Source organism: Miniopterus natalensis, chromosome 3 (assembly GCF_054644295.1).
Source record: "Miniopterus natalensis isolate mMinNat1 chromosome 3, mMinNat1.hap1, whole genome shotgun sequence".
Taxonomy (NCBI): Eukaryota; Metazoa; Chordata; class Mammalia; order Chiroptera; family Miniopteridae; genus Miniopterus; species Miniopterus natalensis.
In genome coordinates this window covers 98300930-98326794 of record NC_142083.1, presented here as the reverse complement: position 1 = coordinate 98326794, position 25865 = coordinate 98300930, and the positions used below count along the sequence as shown (strand labels likewise).

The 25865-nt window shown below is 47.6% G+C and overlaps 3 protein-coding genes across 5 annotated transcripts in view; 1 reads left to right on the top strand and 2 right to left on the bottom strand.

Annotated features, from left to right (window-relative positions):
* The window catches only part of IQCK (IQ motif containing K), a 74053-nt gene extending 73217 nt beyond the window's left edge, over positions 1-836 (bottom strand). The window contains exon 1 of the mRNA XM_087815227.1: positions 650-836. Coding sequence (XP_087671353.1) covers positions 650-836 — 187 coding nt within the window. The remainder of the gene's footprint in view (positions 1-649) is intronic.
* A 121-nt stretch (positions 837-957) lies between these two features.
* On the top strand, positions 958-14202 carry KNOP1 (lysine rich nucleolar protein 1). 3 transcript variants are annotated; one of them, XR_001603556.2, is made up of 6 exons: positions 1295-1377; positions 4044-4951; positions 6563-6631; positions 11346-11423; positions 12327-12804; positions 13357-14202. XR_001603556.2 is itself a non-coding variant. In XM_016217657.2 (5 exons), the coding sequence occupies exons 2-5, from the start codon at positions 4046-4048 to the stop codon at positions 12636-12638; spliced, it is 1365 nt and encodes a 454-aa protein (XP_016073143.2). In that variant the 5' UTR covers positions 958-985; positions 4044-4045; the 3' UTR covers positions 12639-14202. The 3 variants fall into 3 exon arrangements, 2 of the variants coding, with proteins under 2 accessions (XP_016073143.2, XP_016073142.2); XM_016217657.2 differs by lacking the exon at positions 1295-1377 and adding an exon at positions 958-985 and having other exon boundaries at positions 12327-14202; XM_016217656.2 differs by having other exon boundaries at positions 1174-1377; positions 12327-14202.
* Positions 14203-15482: 1280 nt separating this feature from the next.
* The window catches only part of VPS35L (VPS35 endosomal protein sorting factor like), a 112800-nt gene continuing 102417 nt past the window's right edge, over positions 15483-25865 (bottom strand). The window contains exons 29-31 of the mRNA XM_016217644.2: positions 24031-24149; positions 16467-16613; positions 15483-15988 (exon numbers count right to left, since the gene is read on the bottom strand). Coding sequence (XP_016073130.2) covers positions 15890-15988; positions 16467-16613; positions 24031-24149 — 365 coding nt within the window. The 3' untranslated portion in view covers positions 15483-15889. The remainder of the gene's footprint in view (positions 15989-16466; positions 16614-24030; positions 24150-25865) is intronic.

Below are 25865 nucleotides of genomic sequence, written 5' to 3'. Positions count from 1 at the left end.
ATCCTCCTAATACCATAAAATAGGTGCCATCGTTATGCTCACTTTAGAGATGGTAACAAATTAAATAACTTGCCCAACGTCCGTGGAGTATTTTTTATGGGGCCTCATGACCAAGGGTACTATGTGGAGGGCCACAAAAGATGGTGAGGATCCGTTTGGGGACCTTAAGGGGAGGTTGGAAGTGCAGAGGGATTAAAACCCAAATCTGTCCAGACCATGCTAGCTCAACATGTGGGCCATAGGTGATCGACACCAGAATTCCTGGGGTGCTCTTTAAAAGTGCGGATTGCTCGAGCCCCGTTAGGAACTCCGCGGGCGGGTCCTGGGAACCGAGGTTTTAAACAAGGTCCCATCTCCGCCCCCGCGGTTCTTTCCAGTTCACTGAATGAGGTTTGGGCACCACTGGTCCACACCGCCTGGCCCCATTGCACTCCGCTTTCCCCATTCTGCCCCATACTTGCCACCTGACTACGGACGACTATTGGAGGCCGCTCTGGAAACCTCAGGCAGGCCCCTCGAGGCCCGTCTCCCGGGCGTAAAACCCGGAGCTCGCGGGTCTGAGGCGCGTCAGTTACCGGCTCCCAGGAGGCGCCCAATGGACGCAGCCCGCGGGGCGCCGAGCCCCGCCCGCCCGCCGGGCCCTGCCTACCCTCGCAGATCTGCTCCCACAGGGTCTTGTCCCGCGGTTCTGCGGCCTTTCCTGGCGAGGCGGGCCGCTCGAGGGACACGGGGCACACGGTAGGAATTGGCGTCCCGGGGGTGACAGACGACTCTACGGAGCCGGCCTGCTCCTCCGGCTGGGCAATGCGGCTGCCCACCTGCCCAAGCGCCGCCATGGTCACGGTTTCCACGGCAACCGCTTGCGCGCCTGGCCGCGACCCGGAAGAAGAAGGAACAAGCGGGCGGCGGGCCAGCGTCTCGGGATTGACTTCCGGGTCACGGCGGAGCGCGTTCTCTCGTGGAGGCTGAGCGCTTTGGCCTACAGGTGAGCGCGGGGGCGGGCGCTGGCCGGGCGGCGAGGAGTGTGGAGATGAGGTTTGGGGAGTTGGGCGGCGAACAGAGGGAAAAGCGGGCAGCTTGCTCCCCAAGTCCACGCCTTCCCAGCCTCCGAGTGCGCTCGCTCGGCCTGAGGCCGCCGCCTCCGGGAAGTTCTCCCTCCTCGGAGCCGGGCCCCCAGCTTGATTATTCCCAGGGTGTTGGTGCGGAAGCGTTGGCGAGGCGGAGCCTTTGAGCGAGCGGCTTCGCCTCCTGGATCCCCGCTTCCGGCTGGTGACCCCGCGGTGGGAGTGGGTGTGGTGCTCTCTGCAGAGCCCGGGCTCCTCGTCCCGCGGCCCTCGTCCCAACCGCTGTTTTGCCACTTGCCGGCTGTCGGACCAAGTGAGTTGAAGTTCCCAAGCCTCGGTTTGCAAGTCTCTGAGGTGGGGTAGTCACACCGGCCCTCGCTAGGCTACCGCGAGAATTTTAAAGCGCTTCTGCAGAAAGCGTCTGCGTTTGCGGGAGTCACGCTGTGAGCTTCAGTTCCCCTTCCCTTCTAGAAGGAGTGAATAGTTTGGGGGTCACAGGGTTGGAGAGGATGTCCTTCAGTGCTAAGGAGGATGGATGTGTTCTGAACGGCCGAGATGAGAGAAGAGAATTCAGTTGACAACACTCTGCCCTTGGCTGCTTTGTTTTCGTTAGGTCCCTTGACCGCCGCTCCATCTGAGGCACCCTGGGCTCCCTTGAGTCCACCCTCTCTAGGTTCGCACCTTCTCCCTCTACTTTGCCAGCCCCTCTTCCTCTGCCCACCCACTTAAATGTCATTCCCTAAGGTTCTGTCTCAGACTCTTTCTGTTCAGCGTTTAATTACCACCCATATATTCCAAAACTTGCGTTGCGCATGTCAGCCTAGCCAGCTCTCAGCCTCAGCCCCGTATATCATGTCCACCCAACGTCTCCACTTGAATATCAAGGCATCTGTTCAAACCTGCATGCCTCCAGCCCTCCACTACCCACCTTTGTACGGAATAGATTAGATTACGTACAAAATCTCAACAGGGATTAGTGCCAACATCGTGCAGTTGCCCAAGCTTTAGAAAGTTTCCTTACCACTGGTAGTCAAGGTTAGAAAACCTCTGTAACCCTGACATTACAGCTCTACTTGCTTTTACCACCTTTATCATCTGTTACTACATCTCTTCCGACACCTACTTTTTAACGGCAAGTGTTTTATCTTGTTCACCTCTCTTTAGTGTTCCTCCCTCATTCAGTGAGTATGTATTTTTGAGCACCTGTTATATGCCAGGTACAGAGTTTGGCTCTAGGAATACAGGCAGATCTCGTTTTATTGTGCACTTTATTGCACTTCACAGGTGTTGTGTTTTTACAAATTGAAGGCAAGACCCTCCACCAGCAAAAATATTACTACTTGCTTTATTTTGATTCTCGCTTTATTACGGTGGTCTGGAACAGAACCTGCAAAGCTCTGCCTGTACAGCAGAAAACAAGACAGGAGTGAATGAGTGGGTGTTCCCTTGACTCTCCAGGTGCTCCTGGAGCAGTTATAAATGCACTTGAGCTCTACCTCAGGCCTGATCTGGTCCTTTGAAGCTGGTAAGAGTAAGGCAGGTCCAGTGTGGAACCCCTGGGCTCTGATGCTGAAGAGAGCTGCAAGATGGAGAAGCTCCTGACCTTTCCCTCCCACTCTCTAAACCTCCCATGAGGGGATGTTTGTTTCTGGATTTTCTTAGTGTCTCCATGTCATCCAGGGAATAGCAGGAGCTGGGATGGTGACTAGAGTGAGAGAAACAGCCCAGCTGGAAGCTGAAATATATTGAGGGCTCCAGCCCCTTCTCCCAGGTGCCTCCCTTACATTTTCCAAAAATTAAACTTAAAAAAGCTAGGTATTCTAGGTTGTTATGTGTCATCTTCAATCATTAAATGTTAGCAATTTATCTGAAAATTTTAAGAAAGACTTGCAGGCTGATGTCGTCGTCCTCCCTCCCCCACTCCACCCGATTTAGTTCAACCCCTCTTTTATGGGTGTGGAAACTGAGACCTGAAGAAGCCAATGGCTATGAGACAAGAAGATCAGAGTCACCACTTGAACACAGATGTTTTCAGTCTTAGCTGGAGCTCCTCTCACCATACCTGCTACTCCTATTACTGGCCACGTGGGGAAGTAATTAGGACAGTAAGTCAACCGGGGTGTAGGTTGGAGGAATTAATTTCCAAACACAAAGCAGTAGAGCTGTTTAGATGAACCAAGTTAACGGTTAACTGTGCCACAGACACTGCCTCTGGTGGGAATTGGCAAGAAGGGCTGACCTCGGGCTTTTTATACCATACCCTTCATCCAGCAAAAGGGGAGCCCCTGAGGGCAGCGCCTGGTCTTTGTGGTTTGATCTCAGTTGTACCCTCAGTGGCAGGCACAGGGCAGGCAGTTGGTAGATTTTTTTACTTTTTTTAAAAATATATCTTTATTGATTTCAGAGAGAGAGAGATAGAAACATCAGTGATGAGAGAGTCATTGATCAGCTGCCTCCTGCATGCCCCCAACTGGGGATCGAGCCTGCAACCTGGGCATGTGCCCTGACCAGGAATCGAACCCTGATTGCCTGGATCCTGGGTCGATGCTCAGCTGCTGAGCCACGCCTGGCCGGGCGGTAAATTTCTGTTGAATGAATGACTAGGCTTAGAGGCTTGAGGGAGGGGGCTAGGAAAAGGAGTCAGCAGTGTAGCAAGCACTTTCCATGGATTATTTCCTTTATTATTCCCAACAACTCTTTGAGAGGTGGTGTTTTCCAGATGGAGACATTAGGCTCAGGGAGAACAGGTGAATGACAAGGTAAGAGAGCGGTTTGGATTTAAACCTGGGGCTTCTGAATTTTAGCTCCATTCTCTTTCTTTGGTCATATGTGCCTTCGCTCCACAGGAGTCGCTTCCATTTTCCCATTCCCCAATGTTTCAGACCATCCACTCAAAGAAACTCGGCTTTTGGCAGTACCTAGTGGAATAGGACATTGGGGGCTTGGTGTAGGGGTAACTTGTCCCATTTCTTTTTTCAGGAATGATCACCAAGACCCACAAAGGAGAGCTGGGCCTTAGGCTTCCAGAGAAAAGCAAGAAGAAGGTGGCAAGAGAACCAGAGGCTCGGTGCTTGGTTTTGAACAGTAACAGTTATCTCACTGAGGTTTGTCCCACGACAGCTACCTCCCCCACGAAGAGTGCCGCCCGAGGGCAGGCCCCCGAGACGCCTCCGGTGAAGAAGAAGAGGAAGAAGAAGGACCGCAGCGTCCCCCGTGGGGAGGACCTAGTTCCTGGGGCCCCGGTGTGTGCTAGGCGGGCAGAGACGTCTCCCAGGCCCCGGGCACAGGCTCTTGGGCCAGCCGAGTCCGTCAGCGGGGAGAAGAAAAAGAAGAAGAAGTCCTTGTGTCCTCTGGCTGTGTCCCCCAGTGTGAGGGTGAAGACCTCCCTGGACCCCAAACAGGTTGAGGAGGTGACCAGAGTTGGCAAGAAGCTCAGAAAGCACAAAAAGGAGAGAAAGGCCCGGGAGGCCGCAGCCTCCCCGGCCAGGGACCCTTGGCTCTGTGAGGCTGAGGATGTCCCGGGTGCTTGCTCAGTGGCAGGGGATGACCAGGAGCAGGCGGCCTTGGGGCGGAAAAGGAAGCAGGGGTGCCCCAGGGAACACAGCGCAAAGATAAAGAGGAAAAAGAAAACCCGCCAGGAGAGAGAGAGCCCCCTTGACCATCCCCAGCCCAGGCCCGTGGAGGGCGGTCCTGGGAAAGGAAGTAAAAAGAAGCCTGTCAAAGTTGAGGCTTCAGAGTACATCCCGATAGGAGGTGGCCTCGAGCGCCCTGCGAAGAAGAAAGTGAAGTCCAGCAAAAGGGCAGAGGCGCCAGGCAGTGAGGATCCCACTCTGCCGCGGAAGAAAAAGAAGAGGAAGGAGAGCAAAGCGGCGGGACTTTGGGAGGAGGTGGGTCGTCCGGGTGGAAGCTGGGGCACGTTCTGTGCGCTCGCACACAAGGTTACAGCGTTGTAGCTGCCAGAACCTTGTTTAAACCCACTTACGCCAGAAAGGGGATTTATTGGCACGTGTAACTTACTGAGAGGTGGGTCTGGCACAAGAGGAGCGGGCTCAGTTAATACTGACGGAAGGACAAACCCCCTGGAGCTGGGTCAGAAGAAAGGTGTGTGGATGGCCTGTGCTCAACTCTACAAGATGCAGTTGGGGAGGGCAGGGGGCCCACAAGGGGTAGTTTGGGTCCTGGATTTCTCCTAGCTTGTCCTGGTCCACCATTAGAATTGATTTCACCAGTCTCCTCCTTTATTCAGAAACTCGGGGTCTAGGAGGAACCCTAGAGGGTTTGGAGCCCAACCCCCATCAGAATCTAGAATCCTTTCTGCCAGGAGCTCAGTGAAAGGTAGTCACTTCCCCTCTACTTAACATCTGTGAAGGGACTCTGCCTCCCAAAGCAGCCCCTGAAATGTGTGCATGTTTCAGGGTCTGCCCAAGTGATGTGAGAGAATGGAGCCACCCAGGGATGAGTGAAACGTGGCAGTTGTCATTACAGAAGGACCAGGGGAAAGTGGCTGGCCTGAGGTTCACCATCAGAGGGAGGTCGCTTAAGAGGCTGAGGCCAGTGAGAGAGCAGGCCCATGTAAGGATGTCCCATGGGAGCGGAGACCTGTGAGGGGCCTTCTGTGCAGATGGAACAGCAGGTCTAGAGACCCTGGGAGGAGCGCAGAGGCTGGGGCGGCAGGAGCTGGGAGAACAGGGGCTCATTGACAACTATGGAGGCCACAGAAGTCTGGATTCTGTGTAAATGAGATGGGAGCCCGGAGAATCTTTTGGGGGGTGGGGTGACGTGATCTGATGGGTTTTTTTAAAGATAGAATTGACATAAAATTTGTACATTTAAGGTGTACAACATATCCTGATTGAATTTTTAAAGCTCACCTGAGTTGCTTGTGGGATGGACCAAGGTTGGGGGGTGGGGAAGCAGGAGTTATAGACTCATAGTTTTCTAGGCAGGAAAGAAGGCAGCCACCAGGACCTGGGGGTGGGGGGGTGGGCAGTGTAGAGGAGAGGATTGAGCAGGTTTGGGTTTTCTGGCAGCCCACTCCCCGTACCTGTCAGGTCCCTGAGCCCACCTCTACATTTCCCAGCCCTTGCTATCTATCCCCTCTCCCACCATCAATGTAGCCCTTGGCCTCTCCTCTTGCTGGTTTGGTGTCACCCTGGGAGATCAAGTGACTTGTAGCAGAAAATGTCATGCACCTAACCTAAGTCAGGAGACCTGGGTCAGTGTCAGCCCTCCCCCTGAGCTGCGGGGTGGCCTCATGATAGTCACTTCACCTCTCTGAACCTTAGTTTCTTGATCTGTCAAATAGGTCAGTGCCACGGTTTTGGGGGTAGAACATGGAAGAGAAAGGGTATCAGATATTCTGTAGGTGACGGGGTTTGGGGTGGTGGTAGAATCTTGAGTCTTCACTGGACACTCATGATCTTATCCCTCAGGGCTGCTGGGGCAGAGGCCAATGTATGCTTATGCTTGACTCTTACTCCCTTTGCTCTCCTGTGCAGGAGCCCGACCCAGACTTAGAGGTGGTGTTGGAAAAGAAAGGCAACATGGACGAGGCGCACATAGACCAGGTATAGCCAGGTCTCATCCCCCTCCTCTGTGTCTTGCCACTCCCAATCAGGCCATAAGATCCTGGTCTCAGAAGCACCTATGACTCCAGAGGCCGCCAGGCCAGCTTCTGTGGCACACCTCCCATTGGCAGGGAACTCTGTGGTCTTCCCCATTTCCTGATGGGAGACCCCCTGGGACAAAATGTTCTATAAACATCTATTACGTTTATCTGGTCTAATGTGGCATTTAAGGCCATTATTTCCTTATTAATTTTCAGTCTGGATGATCTATCCATTGAGGTAAGTGGGGGTATTGAAAGTCCCCAACTAGTACAATATTACTGTTAATTTCTGCCTCTGTGTCCATTAATATTTGCTTTATATACTTAGGCACTCCTATGTTGGGTGCCTAGATATTTACAGTTGTTGGAGCCTCTTCTTGGATTGAACCTGGTATCATTATGTAATGTCCTTCTTTGTCTTTTCGTTTTTTTGAATTTATTTTTTATTATTTTTTTAAATTTTTTTAATTTTTTAAAATATATCTTTTATTGATTTCAGAGAGAGGAAAGGAGAGAGAGAGAGTTGAAGCATCAATGATGAGAGAGTCATTGATCAGCTGCCTCCTGCACGCCCCCGACTGGGGATCGAGCCCACAACCCAGGCATGTGCCCTGACCGGGAATCGAACCCCAATCGCCTAGATCTTAGGTCGACGCTCAAGCCAAGCCTGGCCAGGCTATTTTTTATTTTTTTTAATCCTCATCCAAGGATATGTTTACCCTAATGGAACGAGGGAGGGAGAGAGAGGGGAGGGGAAGAAACATCATAGTGTGAGAGAGAAACATTGATCAACTGCCTCCCAAACGCACCCCAACTAAGGATTGGTCCCGCAACCTAGGTATGTGCCCTGACCCAGAATCGAACCCACAGCCTTTGGTGCACCGGAAGATGCCCCATCCAGTTGAGTCACCCCGCCAGTGCCTTATTTGCCTTTTTTACAGTCTTTGTTTTAAAGTCTATTTTGGCTGATGTGAATATTGCTACCCCAGCTTTCTTTTTATTTCTGTTTGCATGGAATATCTTTTTCTATGCCTTCACTTTCAGTCTGTGTGTCTTTTGATCTAAAGTGAGTTGTTTGTAGGTGGCATATAGACGGGTCTTGTTTTTTATCTGTTCTGCCACCTTAAGTCTTTTGATTAGAGCATTTAGTCCATTTACACTTAAAGTAATTATTGACGGATATGTGCTTATTGCCATTTTGTTGTTTTTTGGTTATTTTTCTCTTTTTTTCTTTTCTTGATCTCCTATGATTTGCTGGTTTACTGCCGTGTTTTGTTTGGGTTCCTTTCTCTTTTTTTTTTTTTTTTTTTTTGTAACTTTTTGGTTTGTGGTTACCATGAGGTTAATATATATGTATATATGTTTTTCCATCTCTATTTACAGCAGTCATTTTAAGCTAACAGGCTTTTAAATGCAAACACATTCTAAAAGCACTACACTTTTTCTCCTCCCTCCTGTTTTTGATGTGTTTTATATATTTTTGTTTTGTGTATCCCATGATTATTGTAATTTTACTACTTTTGTCCTTTAACTTTCATATTTGCTTTTTTAAATGGTTGATTCACTGTGTTTATTATGTATTTGCCTTAACCAGTGAGCTTTTCTTTCCTTCCTGTATTTTCTTATTTTTGGTTATGGCCTTTTCTTATCTGCATAAAGACCCTTTAACATTTCTTGTAAAGCTGGTTTAGTGGTGCTGAACTCCTTTAGTTTTTGCTTGTCTGGGAAACTCTCCTTCGGTTCCGAATGATAACCCTGTCGGCATAGTATTCAAGGTTTTAGATTCCTTTCTTTCAGCACTTTAAATATTTCCCACTAGTCCCTTCTAGCCTGTAAAGTTGCTGCTGGGAAGTGAGCTGATAGCCTTTTATGGTTTTCCTTTTATGTGACGACTTGTTTCCTTTTTGCTGCCTCCAAGGTTGTCTCTTTATCCTTAACTTTTGCCATTTTAATTACACTGTATCTTGGTGTGGGCCTCTTCGTGTTCATCTTGTTTGGAACTCTCTGCCTCGTTGTCCTGGATGTCCCTTTCCTTCCCTAGATTAAGAAAGTTTTCATCCATCATTTCTTCAAATATATTTCCAAACTCCTTTCTCTATCTCTCCTCCTTCTGTAACCCCTATGATGTGAATGTTAGAGTCCTTGATGTTGTCCCAGAGGGCCCTTATACTATTCTCATTTTTTAAAATTTTTTTACTTATTTACTTATTTATTTTAATCCTCATCTAAGGATATTTTTTCCATTGCTTTTCAGAGAGAGTGGGAGAGGGAGAGAGACACATCAATTGGTTGCCTCTCGCACGTGCCCCAACTGGGGCCAAGCCTGCAACCAAGGTACGTGCTCTTTACCAGAATCGGACCTGGGACCCTTCAATCTGTAGGCCAACACTCTAACCACTGAGCAAAAATGGCCTGGGCTTTTTCCTTTTTAAAAATTTTTAAAATTTATTTTTAGAGAGAGAGAAACATTGATTTGTTTTCCATTCATTTATGCATCCTTTGGTTGTTTCTTGTATGTGCCCTGACTGGGGATCAAACCTGCAACCTAAGTTTATCGGGACAACACTGTAACCAACTGAGCTACTTGGCCAGGACGTATTAAAATTTCTTTTTTATTTTGCTGTCCTGATGGAGTGATTTCCACTATTCTTTCTAGGTCGCAAATCCGTTCTTCTGTATTAACTAATCTGCTGTCAGTTCCCTCTAATGTATTATTCATTTTAATTATTGTATTCTTCATCTCTGATTGTTTTTTTGGGGCTTTTTTTTTTAAATATATCTTTATTGATTTCAGAGAGAGGAAAAGAGAGAGAGAGATAGAAACATCAATGATGAGAGAGTTTTCATTGATTAGCTGCCTCCTGCATGCCCCCAACTGGGGCTCAAGCCTGCAGCCCGGGCATGTGCCCTGACCAGGAATTGAACCGTGATCCCCTGGGTCCTAGGTCGATGCTAAAAGTGTTGAAGTGCTGAGTTCCTCTTTCTACTCTCAAGTTTGTTGAGCATCCTTATGACCATTTCTTTAAATTCTTTTTGTTTCTTTGTTAATCCGCACCCAAGGATATTTTTTCCATTGATTTTCAGAGAGAGTGGAAGGGAGGTGGGGAGGGAGAGAGAAACATCAATGTGAGAGAGATACATTGATCAGTTGCCTCCCACGCATACCCTGACTGGATTGAACCTGCAGCCCAGGTACACCCCTTGAACAGGAATCGAAACCCTCAACCCTTTAATGTGTAGGCCAGCACTCTAACCACTGAGCCACACCAGTCAGGGATCTTTTAATTCTCTATCAGGCAAATTATTTATCTCTGTTTCACTAGTTTTTCTTGTTCCTTCATTTGGGGCATATTCTTCTGTCTCCCCATTTTGCTTGAGTTTCTCCGTGTATTCCTATGAATTAGATGAAATAGCTCTCTCTCCCAATCTTGAAAAAGTAGCATCTGGCCCTGGCTGGTGTGGCTCAGTTGGTTGGGCGTCATGCCATGCCCCAAAGGGTTCCCAGTTCCATTCCTGGTCAAGGCACATAACCAGGTTGCCACCTTGATCCCCAGCAGGGGGCATGCAGGAAGCAGCTGATCAATGTTTCTCACATTGATGTTTCTCTCTCTCCCTCAAAATCAATAAAAACTTTTTTAAGTGGCCTCTGTGTAGAATGTGTGCAGGATTGTTTAGCAGGCCACTTGTAATCTGGTTGGATGTGCACAGTGCCTGGTGTGCTGGCTGGCTAGAAGCTGTGGGTTTCTGGTACAGCATCCTGGTATTTACCTCCTCCTTTGCTCCTCTGACCTGGGTGGGCCTGCCAAGTATGCATATGGTGCTCCCTGTTGCTTTAGTTGTCTGTTGCACTAGCTGGGGCTGAGCAGAGCTACTCTGGGTATGCACACGGCAGCACCCTACTAGTTGTGCACTTTCTCCTGGTGGGGCAGCTCTGTGAGCAGTTTTTTGCTAGCTCTGCACTCTCTCCAAGCGGGGAAGCTCTGCATGCACACACCACCCAGTGGGTACATGCAGCAGCACCCTGACCTATCCGCTCCATCAGTCTCCAGGTGGTGGGGCCCCTTGTGTGCACACTGGCGTCCTCCTGTTCCTGCTGGAGCTAGTTTCAGGTGGGGTGGCTGGGTCTGCGCTATGGTTGCCCTGCAGGTGAACCAGAGACCCTGAATAGAGCTCCTGCCCGCTATCCAACTGCGGGGGAAATATAAACAGTAGTGCTCACCATTCCGCCTTGGCTCCCAGAGATCTGTCTGAGCTCCCCAGCATTCTCTATGAGGTATCTCTCTCTCTCAATCGTTGTGCAGAAGCTGTCTAGTTGGCCCTCAGTTGTTTCTCAGGAGGAATTGCTCTAAGTATAGGTGTGTTTCTATGTGTCCTTGGGAGGGAGTGAGCTCAGTGTCTTCCTAAGCCACTTTTTTAGACCTGCCCCTTGAAAATTCACTTTTAAGGAATGGCTAAGCAAGGATAAATGAGACCTGCCCAGTTTTTAAGCTAAGGGATTGCAGTCCTCAAGATGCTTAGAGGGTGCTTTAGACAAATGCCTCTCCCAGGTTGCAGCAGAGTAAAGCTGCTCTCTCCTATACCTCCAGTCCCTCTGCCCCATCTTTGTTCTGGGTTTTAAGCTCAAAAGAAAACTGTATATTGTTTCTTTTTTTTCTTTCTTCCCCCTTGCTCAGGTGAGGCGAAAGGCTTTGCAAGAAGAGATTGATCGTGAATCAGGCAAAACGGAAACCTCTGAAACCCGGAAGTGGACAGTAAGTTTGATGCCAGAGCTCTTTAAGGTAGTGCGGTCAGTATCCTGAACGCTCCCCCTCTCCTGGCAGCATGAGGAGCTGAGTGACAGGAGACTAAGTTAGCACAGGCCTAGAGAGTGCCCCAGCCCGCCAGCTGGCTCCCTCCGCCACAGAACTTGTCCTGAGTTAATTTCCTTCCTTGATCCAGGTCTATATGACTTCAGAGTCACGGTCTTCTTCAGGAGCTGTTTCTTGCCTCTCCCACAGACTCAGGAAGGGTCTTAGGTCGCCGTTCTCTGAGGGGCTCACTTGCATTTTTTTGAACGTGGGTGATTTGTGCATGGGTGGTGGAGTGGTCTAGACAGGAGTCAGGAGCCCTAAGTTCCTGGTCTGTCTCAGCCTCTGACTTGACTGTGTGACCCTTTACTTCTCTGAGCCTCTACTCCCTTCCTGCTATAAAATGCGGTGCTTCTGGGAAGAGAAATGCATTTCAGATTGCCACTTGCCCTCCTCCACCTTCTGACAGCAACCTTAGGCTGATGGATGTGTGGCCAGCTGGTGAGGTGGGGTGTGCCGTGGCTGGGGTGTGCCATGCTATTTGCCATGAGTTAGGGGTGAAGGAGTAAAGCAGGCAAGCAGTTCGGCGTGTAAAAGGTACTCTGGTGCTGGCTAGACTTGAGATGGAATCCTAGTGGGGCCACTGATTAGGCTTGTTTCCTAGTTAAGCTGCAAACCCCCATTTCCTTATCAGTAAACTGGCAGTAGTAACAGTACTCCTCATAGGACTCTTGTTAGAATGAGGAAGATTGAGCACTGTGCCTGGTACACAGCAAGCACTTGATCAGCAGGATCCTCCCTGGTGAGATGGGCCAGGGAAAGGGCTTTGGAAATGAGGAAAATAACACCGTTTTTCTCTTAACACAGGGAACCCAGTTTGGCCAGTGGGATACTGCTGGTTTTGAAAACGAGGAACAGAAGCTGAAATTTCTCAAACTTATGGGTGGCTTTAAAAATCTGTCCCCTTCATTCAGCCGCACCCCTGACACGACTGGAAGACCCAACATGGCCCTTGGCAGGAAGGCAGCTGCCACCCTGCAGCAGAGCCTGCAGCAGGACTACGATCGGGCCATGAGCTGGAAGTACAGCAGGGGCGCTGGCCTCGGCTTCTCTGCCACCCCAAACAAAGTCTTTTATATTGACAGGAATGCTTCCAAGTCAATCAAGTTTGAAGATTAAACTCTACTGGCTTGTCTCCCGAGTCAGAATTGCTTTTTTTATTCAGTTAAGCAGATGAAAGCCTCTGACAGTTGTCTCAAATTGAACTACAAAGATTAAGGATGACTCTGGATGTGCTTGGACGACTTGGGGTGGAGTCAGCACGTTTCAGGAGCCAAGAGAACATGTGAGTGGCTAAAAAACCACTATTTTCTGTGTTAAGCCCTCCATCCCTGTTTGAAGACATCATGTATAAATAACATCTAATATTTGTACTTAGTACGTGCCAGACGCATATTAGTGTGTTTACTTGCATTAATGTATTTAATTTTCTTAACTATGGAATAGGTGCTCTTACTATCCCCATCTTATAGATGAGGAAACAGGTTCAGGGATGAAGTAATTACATTGTCCAGGGTCACCCAGCCAATAAGTGCCAATTGTATTTTTATACCTCAAGCCCTATGTCACTATTCACTGCTCTGATGTCACCCTCTTGGAATTTCTCCCAGAATACCCACTGGGGATTAAAGGTCTTCTGATTGAAGGAACAGAAGTCTATTACATGTCTGAACCTCAAATAGGAAGTGGAATTAGTGATAAACAGAAATAAGCTCATTTTCCTTTCCCATCTTGGAGTAGATGCAGGCAAGTAAGCGTCTGAGTTGCCACCAAGCAGGTGTGGCTGAGCTTCCTGTTGCTGGGAAATGTGTTTCTAAACCAACCTTGTCTTTTCCAGCTGCCTGCCTTCTAACCCCAGTGCTGAGCCTGGATTTACTGTTTTGCTTTAATTGGATTCTGAACAAGGCATTTTTGAGAGCAGTTAGTCTTTCACAGGAACCAATAGCAAATTCCCAGGGATGTGTTTGTTAGATTCTTTGTCGTCATGAGGAAGGAATCCCAGGTGACTTCTTAGTGGAGGTCTAATGCCAGGAGGCACAGACGTGGGGATGACACTGGAAGTTGCCTCATCTGCTGCGAGGACAGTGTTCCCAAGCCTGCACTCTACAGCCAGCCTCACAGTGACCCGAGTGATACCTCTCCACCTGGCATTTTGCTTCCCAAAAAAACAGGTTCTGTTTGGAACACTTGCACATCACTTGGCCTGAATGCCTCCTACATACACCCAATTCAGGCAGCCGAACCACCCGGGAGGTTCAGTCCCAGGTGGCAGCAAGTCCTGGCATAGGGCTTGGTCCAGCAGCTCACCAAGGAAACACTCTTCCCCTCTGCGCCATCATCCGTGGCTGCTCAGGCAGGTGGAGATGGCCACAGCAATCACAGGCAGCTTATCAAGACACTAGAACACTCCAGAGGAAGAAGAAAAACCTTGTGGCTCTGAACCAGCCCCTGACATGGAGGAAGATTCTCCTTGGGCCAGTCAGCAAGGAACGGAGGAGCGGATGCTGGTGAGACAAACATGGGCAGAGGTGAGGCAGTCTGCCTGGGCCCTGACTGAAACCACTGGCCAGGTCAAGAGGAAGGATTGTGGTCAGCCACTCTTGGGTGTTTCTGGAGAGAGGGCTATGGATTGTCCACTGTCTTGTCCCCACAGTGATAGCTCTCGTTGTGTGAAGGTCAGGCCTTTCACCTCCTGTTTAGTGTAAATAGGATTTGACTTTTGAACTCACTGTATCACCATTGGCTGAAGAGGTCCACTTGCTCAGGGGAGGGCTTGTTGAAGTCTGTTCCTGAAGTAGGGTCTGGCCAGAAAGGTTGGACGCCAAGGCAGGAGGATACCACAGTGTCCCCAGATTGGACTTACTGTCTGACCTGGTGTTAGCTGTGCTCTGTGCTTTGTAAATTGTGTTTTAAACCACTAACCTTGTGGTAATTTATTAAAGGAGTGATCGAAAATGAGTACCAGTCTCATGCAGTTTTCTCATTTTTACCTTATTTACCAAAATTCTTGGGAGTTTTTAGTGTTCCATCATCCACTGTAATGAGAGGAGACTTCATCCCATGTAGGCTGTGGTTTTCAGAGACTGGCTAATTGATTTAGTAATGGGCTGAGGAAAACCACACAAAATCACAGAAAATCTAAGCCTCTGCCTCGCCGGAAGCTCAGAAGAACATGACTTAGAAGCTCTTTGGGGAATGGAAGAGCGACAAGAATTTGTTGACTCAGGCTTGGGAACTAATACTGCCTGATGGGTACAGCCTCAAACTAGAAGAAACAACTTTAAGTCACATAATTTGCACATTTTTTCATTTAAATAGTATCATATAGTAAAAGTGGTATTGGAAATAATTTTGTAAATACACTTGGGATATTTGGACGATGTCACCGTGCTCTCCGAATCTCTGTAGGTTCTGGTCAGTGAAGGGGCATTCCTTAGTACCTGCTGTTCTTTAGTGGATGCCGTTTTCTCAACAGAAGTCCTTGGGGGATAGAGGGATGTCACTATTAAGTTAGCCAGAAAATCTACAGTCTGGTGGTAAACTGGTTAGTTAAAACATTAGTTTACATAAATTTACTTTTAAAATTATCTTAGCCAGTTTTACTGAAATTAGCTGTGTGAATTGTAATCATGCATTTCACAGGATAGAGACGAATCTATGTTCAGTGTGCACCATCCAAAAGCACAATAGTTTGGGGGGTGCCTTTAATCTACAATGTTGATGCATCCTCTTCAGCAGCCGATCAGCGTTAATACTCTTACTGATTCAAAATAAAGTGTCAGTGGAAGCTCATCAGTGGTAATACAAGGTCAGATTCTATGAGACTGGTGGTAAAAAGTAGACAGAATCACATGCTCCTTAGAATTATGCCTGCAAAGCACACCAGGCAGTACGTTTAGACACAGTCTCTTTCTGGATGAAGAGAATCAGGGGTAATTAAATGAACAGCCAGGAACATAAATATTCCTTCAGGAGGTTTATTCCATGACAGAATGTGTTTGAAATCCAATCAAGAGGTTCTTTTTGATAGAAAAAAATTAATTGAGCCTGCCTTTTATAAATCCCCCAAGGTGGTTTAGGCAACATTTAATTCCAGGCTCACATTAGGGAGAGGAAACAGTGGCTCTTTTAAGGTTCTCTTTCGAATTAAAAAAGAAAGACACCCACCAGAAAGAAAGATGTTACTTATATTCTGCTGCTCAGTGAACAAGACTGGATTTTAATGCTCTTACAATTCCACTTCTTCAGTGTGAGAATCTGGGTAGAGGCCAGAGCTTAAACCAGTTGTATATGTGTAAAAAAATAAAAAGGTCTTTTCTGGATTTGGCACCTGAACCCCTGGGTTCAGGCCTTGGAGACAGGCCCCAGGGTCAGGTCCTTGTTTGCAAAGGAAGCCTGAGGGCCAGCTCGGTTAGATGAGCCATATCTGGTTGTCTGCTTCGCTTCTTGATGTATTCCAGAGTTTTCACCTAGGAGGAAAAAGAAGGGCCAATCTCCTTTCTGGTCCATAATTCTCTACCCTTGGAGCCAAGGCTGCAGCATGTCAGCCACACTGTGGCTTTCTGCTTTTTTCTTAGGAGAGAATAGGTGAAGTCTTTGGAGAATAAGGGATGGGAAGAAACAAGCAAAATCTTTAACTAAAACATCTTAGATTACCAATTGCCCTTAAAGTCAATTTGGACGTTAACAGGAATGACTGATCTTTTAATATGTGTAGTTTTTATTCAGCGGGGATAAACTTTTACTACTGTTATATTTTGCAGAGCAAGAAAATGACCCTGTGGGAATCTTGGGCCTGGCACCTTTCGAGAAGGGGAAGTAGGGCTATTTGATCCCCAGGCCCTGATGCTGTGCTGACGCCAGCTGTGCTCTGGCCAGTGGGCTTGTGGAGCCAGCCACAACCCCTGGGCTTTACGGATGTGGCAAGGGGCCCTCTGAGAGTCTCACCATGGTCCTGGTGTCCGCATAGCCATGTCTCTGTGCCAGGTGCCACAGGTTGACAGAGAGCTGGTTGAGCCTGTTGTTGCGCAGGTCCCCATGGGCCAGGATGCTGTTAAAGAAGGAAAGACCCAACAAGCTCTGGCGCTTCAGGGCCTGAAACAGAAGAGAGAAGTTAATGTCTGGCACTGGGGCTTGGGCCAGGCCCAGTGGTGATGCTGGCCTGGGTTCAAATACCAGCTCTATCATGATCTTCTGCAGGGCAAACTGCTTAACCTCCTGAGTCCCAGCTTCTGCATCTGTGAGAAAGGAATGAAATACCAGCTTAGGGTAAGTGGGGATTGAATGAGAGGATAAACGTAAGCCCTTCAGCTTTGGAAAAGAAGTAAAACTATTATTTGCAGATGACATGATTGTACAGAGAGAACCCTAAAGATCCCACCAAGAAACTATTAGAGCTGATAAGTGAATTCAGTAAAGAAGCAGGATATAAAATTTGTACCAAAAAGAATAAAATACCTATGAATAAATTTAACCACAGAGGTGAAGGACATGTACTCAGAAAACTATAAGACACTGAAGAAAGAAACTGAGGAAGACACATAAATGGAAGGATGCACCATGTTCATGGATGGGAAGGATTAATATGCCTCCCAAAGCAACCTATAGAGTCAGTGCAGTTCCTATCATGATACCAGTGACATTTTTCACAGACTAGAACAAATAACCCCTAAATTTATATGAGACCCCAAAAAGACTCTGAATAGCCATAGCAGTCAAAGTTGGAGGTATCACACTACGTGATAAAAACTATACTACAAGTCCATAGGAATCAAAACAGCATGGTACTGGCATAAAAACAGACCAATGGAACAGAATAGAGAGCCCAGAACTAAACACACCTATGTGGTCAATATGACAAAGGAGGCAAGAATATACAATGGGGTAAAGACTGTTTCTTCAATAAATGGTGTTGGGAAAACTGGAGATACATGAAACAAAAGGAGACCGTTTTCTTATACCATATACAAGAATAAGCTCAAAGTGGATTAAAGACAAATACAGGGTGTCCCCCCAAAATATATACATTTTAACAGCTGATAGCTCAATTTTTAAAAAATGTATCTTCGTTCTTGGAAGTATTACAGATGTCCCCCTTTTTCCCCATTGACTCTCTCATCCCCACTCCTGCACCCTCCCCAAACCTTCAGCACACTATTGTCTGTGTCCATGGGTTATGTATATATGGATATAAGCTCTTTGATTAATCCTCCACACCCCCCAAGAATCGTCAGTCTGTTGTAGACTTCCATGTCTCTGGATCTATTTTGTTCATTAGATTCCACATGTAAGATCATGTGATATCCGTCTTTCACTGACTGGCTAATTTTGCTTAGCATAATACTTTCCAGGTCCTTCTATGTTGTCTCAAAGGGTACGAGATCCTTTTTTATAGCTGTGGAGTATTCCATTGTGTAAATGTACCACCTTTTTTTTATCCATTCAACTACTGATAGGCACTTGGGCTGTTTCCAGATCCTAACTATTGTAAATAACCCTGCTATGAACATAAGGGCACATATATTCTTTCTGATTGGTGTTTTGGGCTTCTTAGGATATATTCTCAGAAGTGGGATCACTGGGTCAAATGGCAGTTCCATTTTTAATTCTTTGAGGAAACTACACACTGTTTTCACCAGTCTGCATTTCCACCAGCAATGTACTATGGTTCCCTTTTCTACACATCCTGGCCAACACTTGTTTGTTGATTTATTGATGGTAGCCATTCTGGCAGGTGTGATGTGGTACCTTATTGTGGTTTTAATTTGCATCTCTGATGTTTAGTGACATTGAGCATTTTTTCATATGTCTAATGGCCATTTGTGTGTGCCCTTGGAGAAGTGTCTACTCAGGTCCCCTGCCCATTTATTTATTTATTTTTGCCCACTTTTTAATTGGATTGTCTTCCTTTTGTTAAGTTGTATGAGTACTTTATGTATTTTGGAAATTAACCCCTTATCAGATGTATCATTGGCAAATATAGTCTTCCATACAGGGGGTTCCCTTTTCATTTTGATGTAGAAACTCTTTATTTTGATGTAGTGCCACCTGTCTATTTTTTTCCTTTGTTTCTCTTGCCCTAGGTGTAGTATCAGTGAAAATTCTGCTACAAGAGATGTCTGATATTTTGTTGCCTACATTTTCTTCTAGGATTTTTATGGTTTCAAGACTTACATTTAAGTCTTTTATCCATTTTGAGTTTATTTTTCTTGTGTATGGTTAAGTTGGTGGTCTAGTTTCAGTTTTTTGCATGTACCTGTCCAATTTTCCCAACACAATTTATTTTCTGTTTTTACTTCATTATATGCTCTTGCTTCCTTTGTCAAATATTAATTGAGCATAATGGCTTGGGTCGATTTCTGGGTTCTCCGTTCTGTTCCACTGATCTATAAGCCTGTTCTTGTGCCAGTAACAGGCTGTTTTGATTACAGTGGCTTGATATCTGGTATTGTGATCCCTCCAACTTTGTTTTTCTTTCTCAAGATTGCTGCAGCTATTCGGGGTCTTTTTTGGTTGATAGCTCAATTTTGAAAGTGAAATGTATTTTAATAAACACTGCCTTTACAGTTATTCAAAGTGTGTATACATTTTGGGGGGATACCCTAAATATGACCTGAAACCACAAATCTCTGATTAGAAGGACCATAGGCAGTAAACTCTTTGACATTACTCTTAGTAACATTTTTTTAATGGATATGTCTCCTTAGGCAAGGGAAACAAGAGAAAAAATAAACAGCTGGGACTACATCAAACTAAAAAAGTTTTTGCACAGCAAAGGAAACCATCAACAGAACAAAAAGACAACCTACTGAATGGGAGAAAATATTCTTCAATGATACATCCAATAACAGGTTAATATCCAAAATTTATAAAGCCCTGGCTGGTTTGGTCTGGTTAGAGTGCCAGCCCGCAGACTGAAGGGTCCCAGGTTCAATTCCACCCACGGGCACGTGCCTCAGTTGCAGGCTCAATCCCTGACCCAGGTCAGAGTGCATGCAGGAGGCAACCAATCAATGTGTCTCTCTCACATAGATGTTTCTGTTTCTGTTTCTCTCTCTCTTCCTCTCTCTATGAAAAGCAATGGGAAAAATATCCTGAGGATTAAAAAAAAAAGGAAAAACAATTTATAAAGAACTCATACAACTTAACACCAAAAAACCCCACAAACAATCCATTAAAAAATGGGCGGAGGACGTGAATACACATTTCTCTAGAGGATACTGAGATGGCCAAGAGACAAAGATGCTCAATGTTATTACTCATCAGAGAAATGAAAACTTAAACCACAATGAGGTATCTCCTCACATCTGTAACAGTGACTATCATCAATAAATCAACAATGAAGTGGTAGTAAGGATGTGGAGAAAAGGGAACCCTTGTGCACCACTGGTGGGATTGCAAATTGGTGCAGGCACTATGGAAAACAGTATGGAGGTTCCTCAGAAAATTAAGAATACAGCTACTGTATGATGCAGCAATCCCACTTCTGGGTACTAATTCAAAAAGATATATTCACTCCTATGTTCACTGCAGTGTTATTTACAATAGCCAAATACAGAAGCAACCCAAGTGCCCATCAATAAACCAGTGGATAAAGAAGAGTTGGTGCATATATAAAATGGAATATTATTTGGCCACAAAAAAGAATGAAATTTTACCACTTGTGACAATACAGATGGACCTCCAGAGTGTTATGCTGAGTGAAATAAGTCAGAAAGAAATACCATATGATTTCAATTATATGTGAAATCTAAAAAACATGAACAAACAAAACAGAAAAAGACTCAGATACAGAGCCCGGGGCAATGTGGTTCGCTCGGTTGGAGCATTGTTCCATACGAAAGGTGACAGGTTTGATTTCCAATTCCCCGTCAGGGCGCATACCTAGGTAGAGGGTTCAATTCCCGGGAGGCAATCAACTGATGTTTCTCTCTTCCCCTTCCTCTCTTTAAATACCAATTTTAAAAATATTTGTATTAAAAAAAAAAAAAAGACAGATATAGAGAACCAACAGATGGGAGGGGGGGCTGGGTGAAAAAGGTGAAGGGATTAAGAAGTACATTATTGGTAGTTACAAAATAGTCACAGGCTGTAAAGTACAGCATAGGGAATATAGTCAATAATAAAATAATAACCATCCATGTATGGTGTCAGATGGGAACTACACTTACCACAAGGGTCATCACTTCATAAGTTATATAAATGTCTAACCAATTACGTTGTACACCTGAAACTAATATAATACCATATGCCAATTCTAATTGGAAAAATATATAATAAAGTATTTTAGTGGAGAAAACAGCACAAGCAGCGACTTCAAACAGCTGGATGAGGTGGCTGAGTGAAGAGACCCAGGCCCCTCTGGCCCCCTAAACTGAGCCTGCCTTAGCAGGGGCCTGGGCCAGGTGACAGTCACGGAACCAGCTGAGCAGCATTACTGTCATGGAGTGGGGGACGCAGTGCAGGCCCAGGCTCACAGGCACCTTACCTGGCACAGACTCAAGAACTGAGTGGCAATGGCCTGCTCTGGGCCCTGCGTTTAAACAGATAGAACCTGGGCACAGATGAGCATTCAGCAGGTTCCAGCCCACTGTGTTCACCTTTTAAACTGGCCATTGTCCGCCACCTGGAGACCAGGAAGGCCCCATTTTCTGCTTGGATCTACAGGACCAAGCTAAAAAAAATCCTATTTCAAATCCAATGAAAGCGTCTCCCTCTGAGAGAGGCCCTTCATCTACATTGCACTGAAGTGGGAGAGACTTTTAAAAACTCAAGGAAGGCAATCTCTCAACTATTTCTCTATGTCGTACCTTCTCAATAAGCATTTTACCCTAGAAATCGCAATTCCCATGTCTTAAAAATGAAGTGAGAGATGGGTGTGAGGATGAGAAGGCATGCCAGCCAATGCGCAAAGACCATAGCTACAATCCCGATAAGAACCAAATCGGGTCCCTGAGCCCCTCCTCTCCACAGAGGATTTACATAGAAAAGAGCTGCTTTTCATGCTTTTCCTATGAGAACTGCAATTCCAGGAAGCGCTAAGGATCTGGCGTGGTTCCCAGTTTCACCACACCCAAGCAAACAAGTTCACAAATCTTGGAGTTAAAACAGGGCTGGCTCCTTTACATGGACCCAGAGGACAATCTGGGAAGCAGGGCTGGGCCAGCACTGGGATGAGAGACTCAGGACCAGCATCAGCACTGGAGTTTCCAATGGCACAAAGCTTCGCTCCCCACAGGGTGGAGAGAAACCTGACTGACTCCTGTAGGGCACCAGGCTCCAGGGTGTCTCACTCTGAGCCCCCTGCCACACTGTCGCCTGTGAATTTCACACAACTGGTCAATGGAGTACGACATGTTCCATTCAGCTCGGTTCACTGTATTTTCCTATTAAACATGTGCATATTGACAGACATTTTAAGTGCACACCCCTGGCATTTATTTTTGTGAGTTCAAATGGTCCTCGGAAACAATCCGGCTTTGCTATTCTATTAGAATCCTGTGGCAGCCTTTGCCACCATCAGTGCCCCTCCCCAAGAGAAAGAGGCTGATGCTACATGAAAATAGTTCCAAATTTTAGGGTTCTGGGCCTTATCTTGTGAGCTTGAAGGTCCTAGGCTGTGGTCATTTACGCTGTGGCTGCCACCTCCGGTTCTATCTAGCCTGCTGCTTCAGTGAAAAGTGTGTTTCCAAACCATGTGGCAAAACTCCTTGAGTGCCAAACTCACAGCCCTGTTCTACAAGGTCCCTGGCTAGAAGCTGGGGCCAGAGCCAGGATCAGGGAATAGTGCCAAGAATTTTCCATGACAGGGAGCAGAAGGGGACCTAATTAGTGTAACAAGTGTAGGCTGAAGGCCAAGGACACTCCACTTTTCCTGTAGGTAGAAAGGGCTCTTCTGAAAACCACCTGAGCAAAGACAAAGAAAAACTAGGTCTTTAACCCTCAAGGAGAGTTTGCGAGTGTCTAAAAAAGGCCTTTCGGTTGGGGAAGAGGCTGCCTCTTCTAATACTCAGGGTTTGATAAGTCAGTTCCTGAAGAAATTGGGGTTTTAATGCTGCCACTTGCACTGACAGCCAAGTGCCCTCCATGCACTGTCTCCAGGGTCGGCGGGACACACCACATACCCTTCCCCTCTAGAGAGAGGGCGCTGAGGCACTCAGGGCCCAGGACACACTGGCTCTGTACTTTTCCTCTGCCCTCGGGACTGCTAACCTCAAGGCTGGTCCTTTGGACAGTGCCCCTGACCTTGGCAGAGGCCACCAGGGAATAAAGCCCAGAAGAAAAATCCCCTGCTCCAGTACCTGTTTGAATACTGCAGGAAAATGGGAACCCAGGCCAAATATGTATGATATACCTATGTCCACCCACAGCTCTGTAATGCTTTGGTGGGGTGGGAAAGGGGTTAAGGGGCAACACTGGTATTTTATATAGTTCTGGAAATGAGAAAGAATTAAAATCCAGTTTTGATCTTATTTCATCTTCAAAGGGTTTGACTGGGGGAGGGGGGGCAGTGTAGGAATGAGAGACTCCAGGAAGGGGCGGAGGGCTCCAGAAGGAAGGGGAGGGCTGGAAGGCCACTGAGGACTGAGCTGTCTGACATCCATCTTGAGTCGGAAAGGGAACCGGGGAGGACAGTGAGGAAAAGCAGGGCCTGCCAGGGAGCACCGAGGAACGGCCTGACAGGCGCTCAGAGCTCCAGGCGGCAGCTTGCATCAGTGAGCAAGGCCAGGATGACAGGCACCGGCGGACCACAGGAGGGACACTGAGAAACGGCAGGCACTGGCTTTGACTTCTGGGCACTACCAACCTCCTTCCACCTTGACCACACAACAGGAATCTGCCTCAACACAGTGTCTGAGCGACCAAGCAGCTCAGCCAACGCTGACACAGGGCCTCTGGGATCCATCTGTCAGCCATATGTTTGCACTGAAGCTGCAAACATGGAAGCCACGGTCGGCATAACTAGGGAAGAGACCAGGCACAGCCGTGTCTTCACGACGGGCTGCCTTCTGAGTAACGCCGCATTAGGGGACTGTGTCCGTGTGTGACATCAGAGCACACTGACTCGCCTGGATGAGAGCCTGCCCCTCACCTCGGCTGCGAGCCGTGCAGCATGTAAGGTACTGAACGCTGCGCACTGTAACACAAGGATGAGTATTTAGGGATCTAAACACATCTGAACACAGAGAAGGTGCAGTAAGAACACAGTACACAGGATTTTTACACGATGGGTGGCGCAGCAGGTTTGGTTCACCAGCATCACCACAACCACGCGAGGGATGCGCTGTGCTCCGGCGTTATGGCGGCTGTCACTGGGCAATAGGGGCCCGGGGATGCAGCGGACGGCAGGGCAGCCTGGGGAGGCACACTGCCAGCACAGGGCAGGAGCGAAGGCTCCAGGGCCTGCACGTGAACACAGTACTCAAGTGAAAGCTTCCTTTCCAGAATGAGCCGACACCCAACCACCCCAGAAACTTGTGCCTTTAGAGCGAGCGAGCAGCAGGGCACCTACCTCGTCTTTGGCCAGGGCCCTCAGATGCTCCAGGATCTGGGCCATCACTGTCTCGCACAGCTTGTTGTTTTCAGCCAGAAACTTGGAATCTCCCCCATAGAGGTTGTCGTTGGAGTCGACTGAGGAAACAAACCCGAGCAGAGACCTTACTGAGGCCATCCTGGCCAGGGAGAGGCAGCCCGGGGCAACAGATGGCGGGGAACCACAGCAGGGCAAATGGGGGTGGCCAAACCTTCCCACTGGGCTTGCAGCCTTCTGAATCAGAGAAAATACCTCCCCTTCTGGACATTTGGAGCCAGGGACCAGGGTGTGGAAGGGGACATCAGGAATTACGGTGACCATCAGAGCAGTGGCCAGTGCTGAGTGCTTCCCATATACCAGGCACAGAGCTAAATACTTTCAACATGTTACTGTAAGTCCTCATGACCAGCATGTGAGAGAGGTGATATTAACATCTCCCTTTGACAGATGGGGAAACAGGCTCAGAGGTGGTCCTAGAGGATGTCCCAGGATGTCCCATTCTGAAGCCTAAGCTGTTTACTACTACACCCAGCTGCCTCCCCGTCACCCCTCAAACCCCCTCAGACCAACCCTAAAGGTCTGTATGTCTACTGGTGAACTTGAATCCCTTTAAAAATGCCTCTTGCCAAAAAGTGTCCCACTCTGCTTGGGCACCTCCTGTGACAACCACTACCTGGAGAATGATCCGCCTGAGCTGGACCCCCTCCCTTCCTCCTTCCTATCGGCTGACCGCTGGGTAAGGAAGGAGGCAGGGGGCGCAGTTTCTGCGTCAGCATATGCAGATCTGCTGCTTGGTTTAACAGCTGAGCAGTGCTCTGTGGCATGGTGGACCAGAATGTGTTTAACTGGTGCCTGCTGTGACGCTTCAGTTTTCTTTCCTTTCTTTGTCTGGGGGTGGAGGCTGGGCAGGGCTGCTGTGAAGTTAGGATCCATAAGGAAACCACAACCCTGCCTTGCAGAGCCAGTTCTTTCCCTCCACGCTATGGGAGCTTACTCCCCCACTTCTCACAACTGGGGCACGGTCGAGCACTGCCAGTTCCAACTGAAATAAACAGGCAATGCTCTCAGGAGCCCCATTCAGCGGAGGGCCCACAGGTTGCCCGCGTACAGAAACCCTGGCAGCACCTGCAGCAGGCGCCTCATGGTCAAGAAGAGGGAAGGGGTAGTGGCAGCTCTCTGCTGCTTCTGATCTGGCAGAGGCCTAAAATTTGGGCCACTGTCCCAGGTGTGGTGACCTCTGATAAACTAGTGGCCATGCTGGTGCCTCCAGAGGGGGTGGCCGTGTACATGTGGCCACAAGCACATGGCACTAATCCACTTTATGGTGCAGGGTCAGTTTTAATAAAGTGAGTGCAGTTTGGCTCCTCTGCAGAAATAGACTTTGCTATGCTCTTGAAAGTCAAGGCTGTAGGAAGCTGGAAAACAGCATACTGGGGACCCCTCTCTGCCCTACAGTAACAGCTGATGCCATTTTGATTCTTCTGGGCCCACCTTCCCACTTGCTTGCCCTATAATGCACATGCGCACACATACCCATCTGTAAGCAGGGTGCACACGCACAGCCAGGAAGTAGAGAGCACAGTAAGTCTCGGTGCTCCCCAGCATCTGTCTGCAGGGATCTCTAATCCAGGTCTGAAGCATTTGTCTGCGGGCCCTTCCAGGAAATGCTGTCTGGGCTATTTGCTTTGAACAACTCCTCCAACACTAGATTGGTAGGAAAAGGCCCTGGGTGCTGACAGTCTGTCCCAGGATCTCTAAGACCACTCTGGCATCTGTTGCAGCTACCCACCATGTGAGGAGAGCAGTTGTTCTCG

Coding starts and splice junctions, on each gene's coding strand:
- KNOP1 (XM_016217657.2), top strand. CDS start 4,046: ATGATCACCAAGACCCACAAAGGAGAGCTGGGCCTTAGGCTTCCAGAG. Junction 6,632..11,345: donor ACGAGGCGCACATAGACCAG/GTATAGCCAGGT, acceptor CCCCTTGCTCAG/GTGAGGCGAAAGGCTTTGCA. Junction 11,424..12,326: donor CTGAAACCCGGAAGTGGACA/GTAAGTTTGATG, acceptor CTCTTAACACAG/GGAACCCAGTTTGGCCAGTG.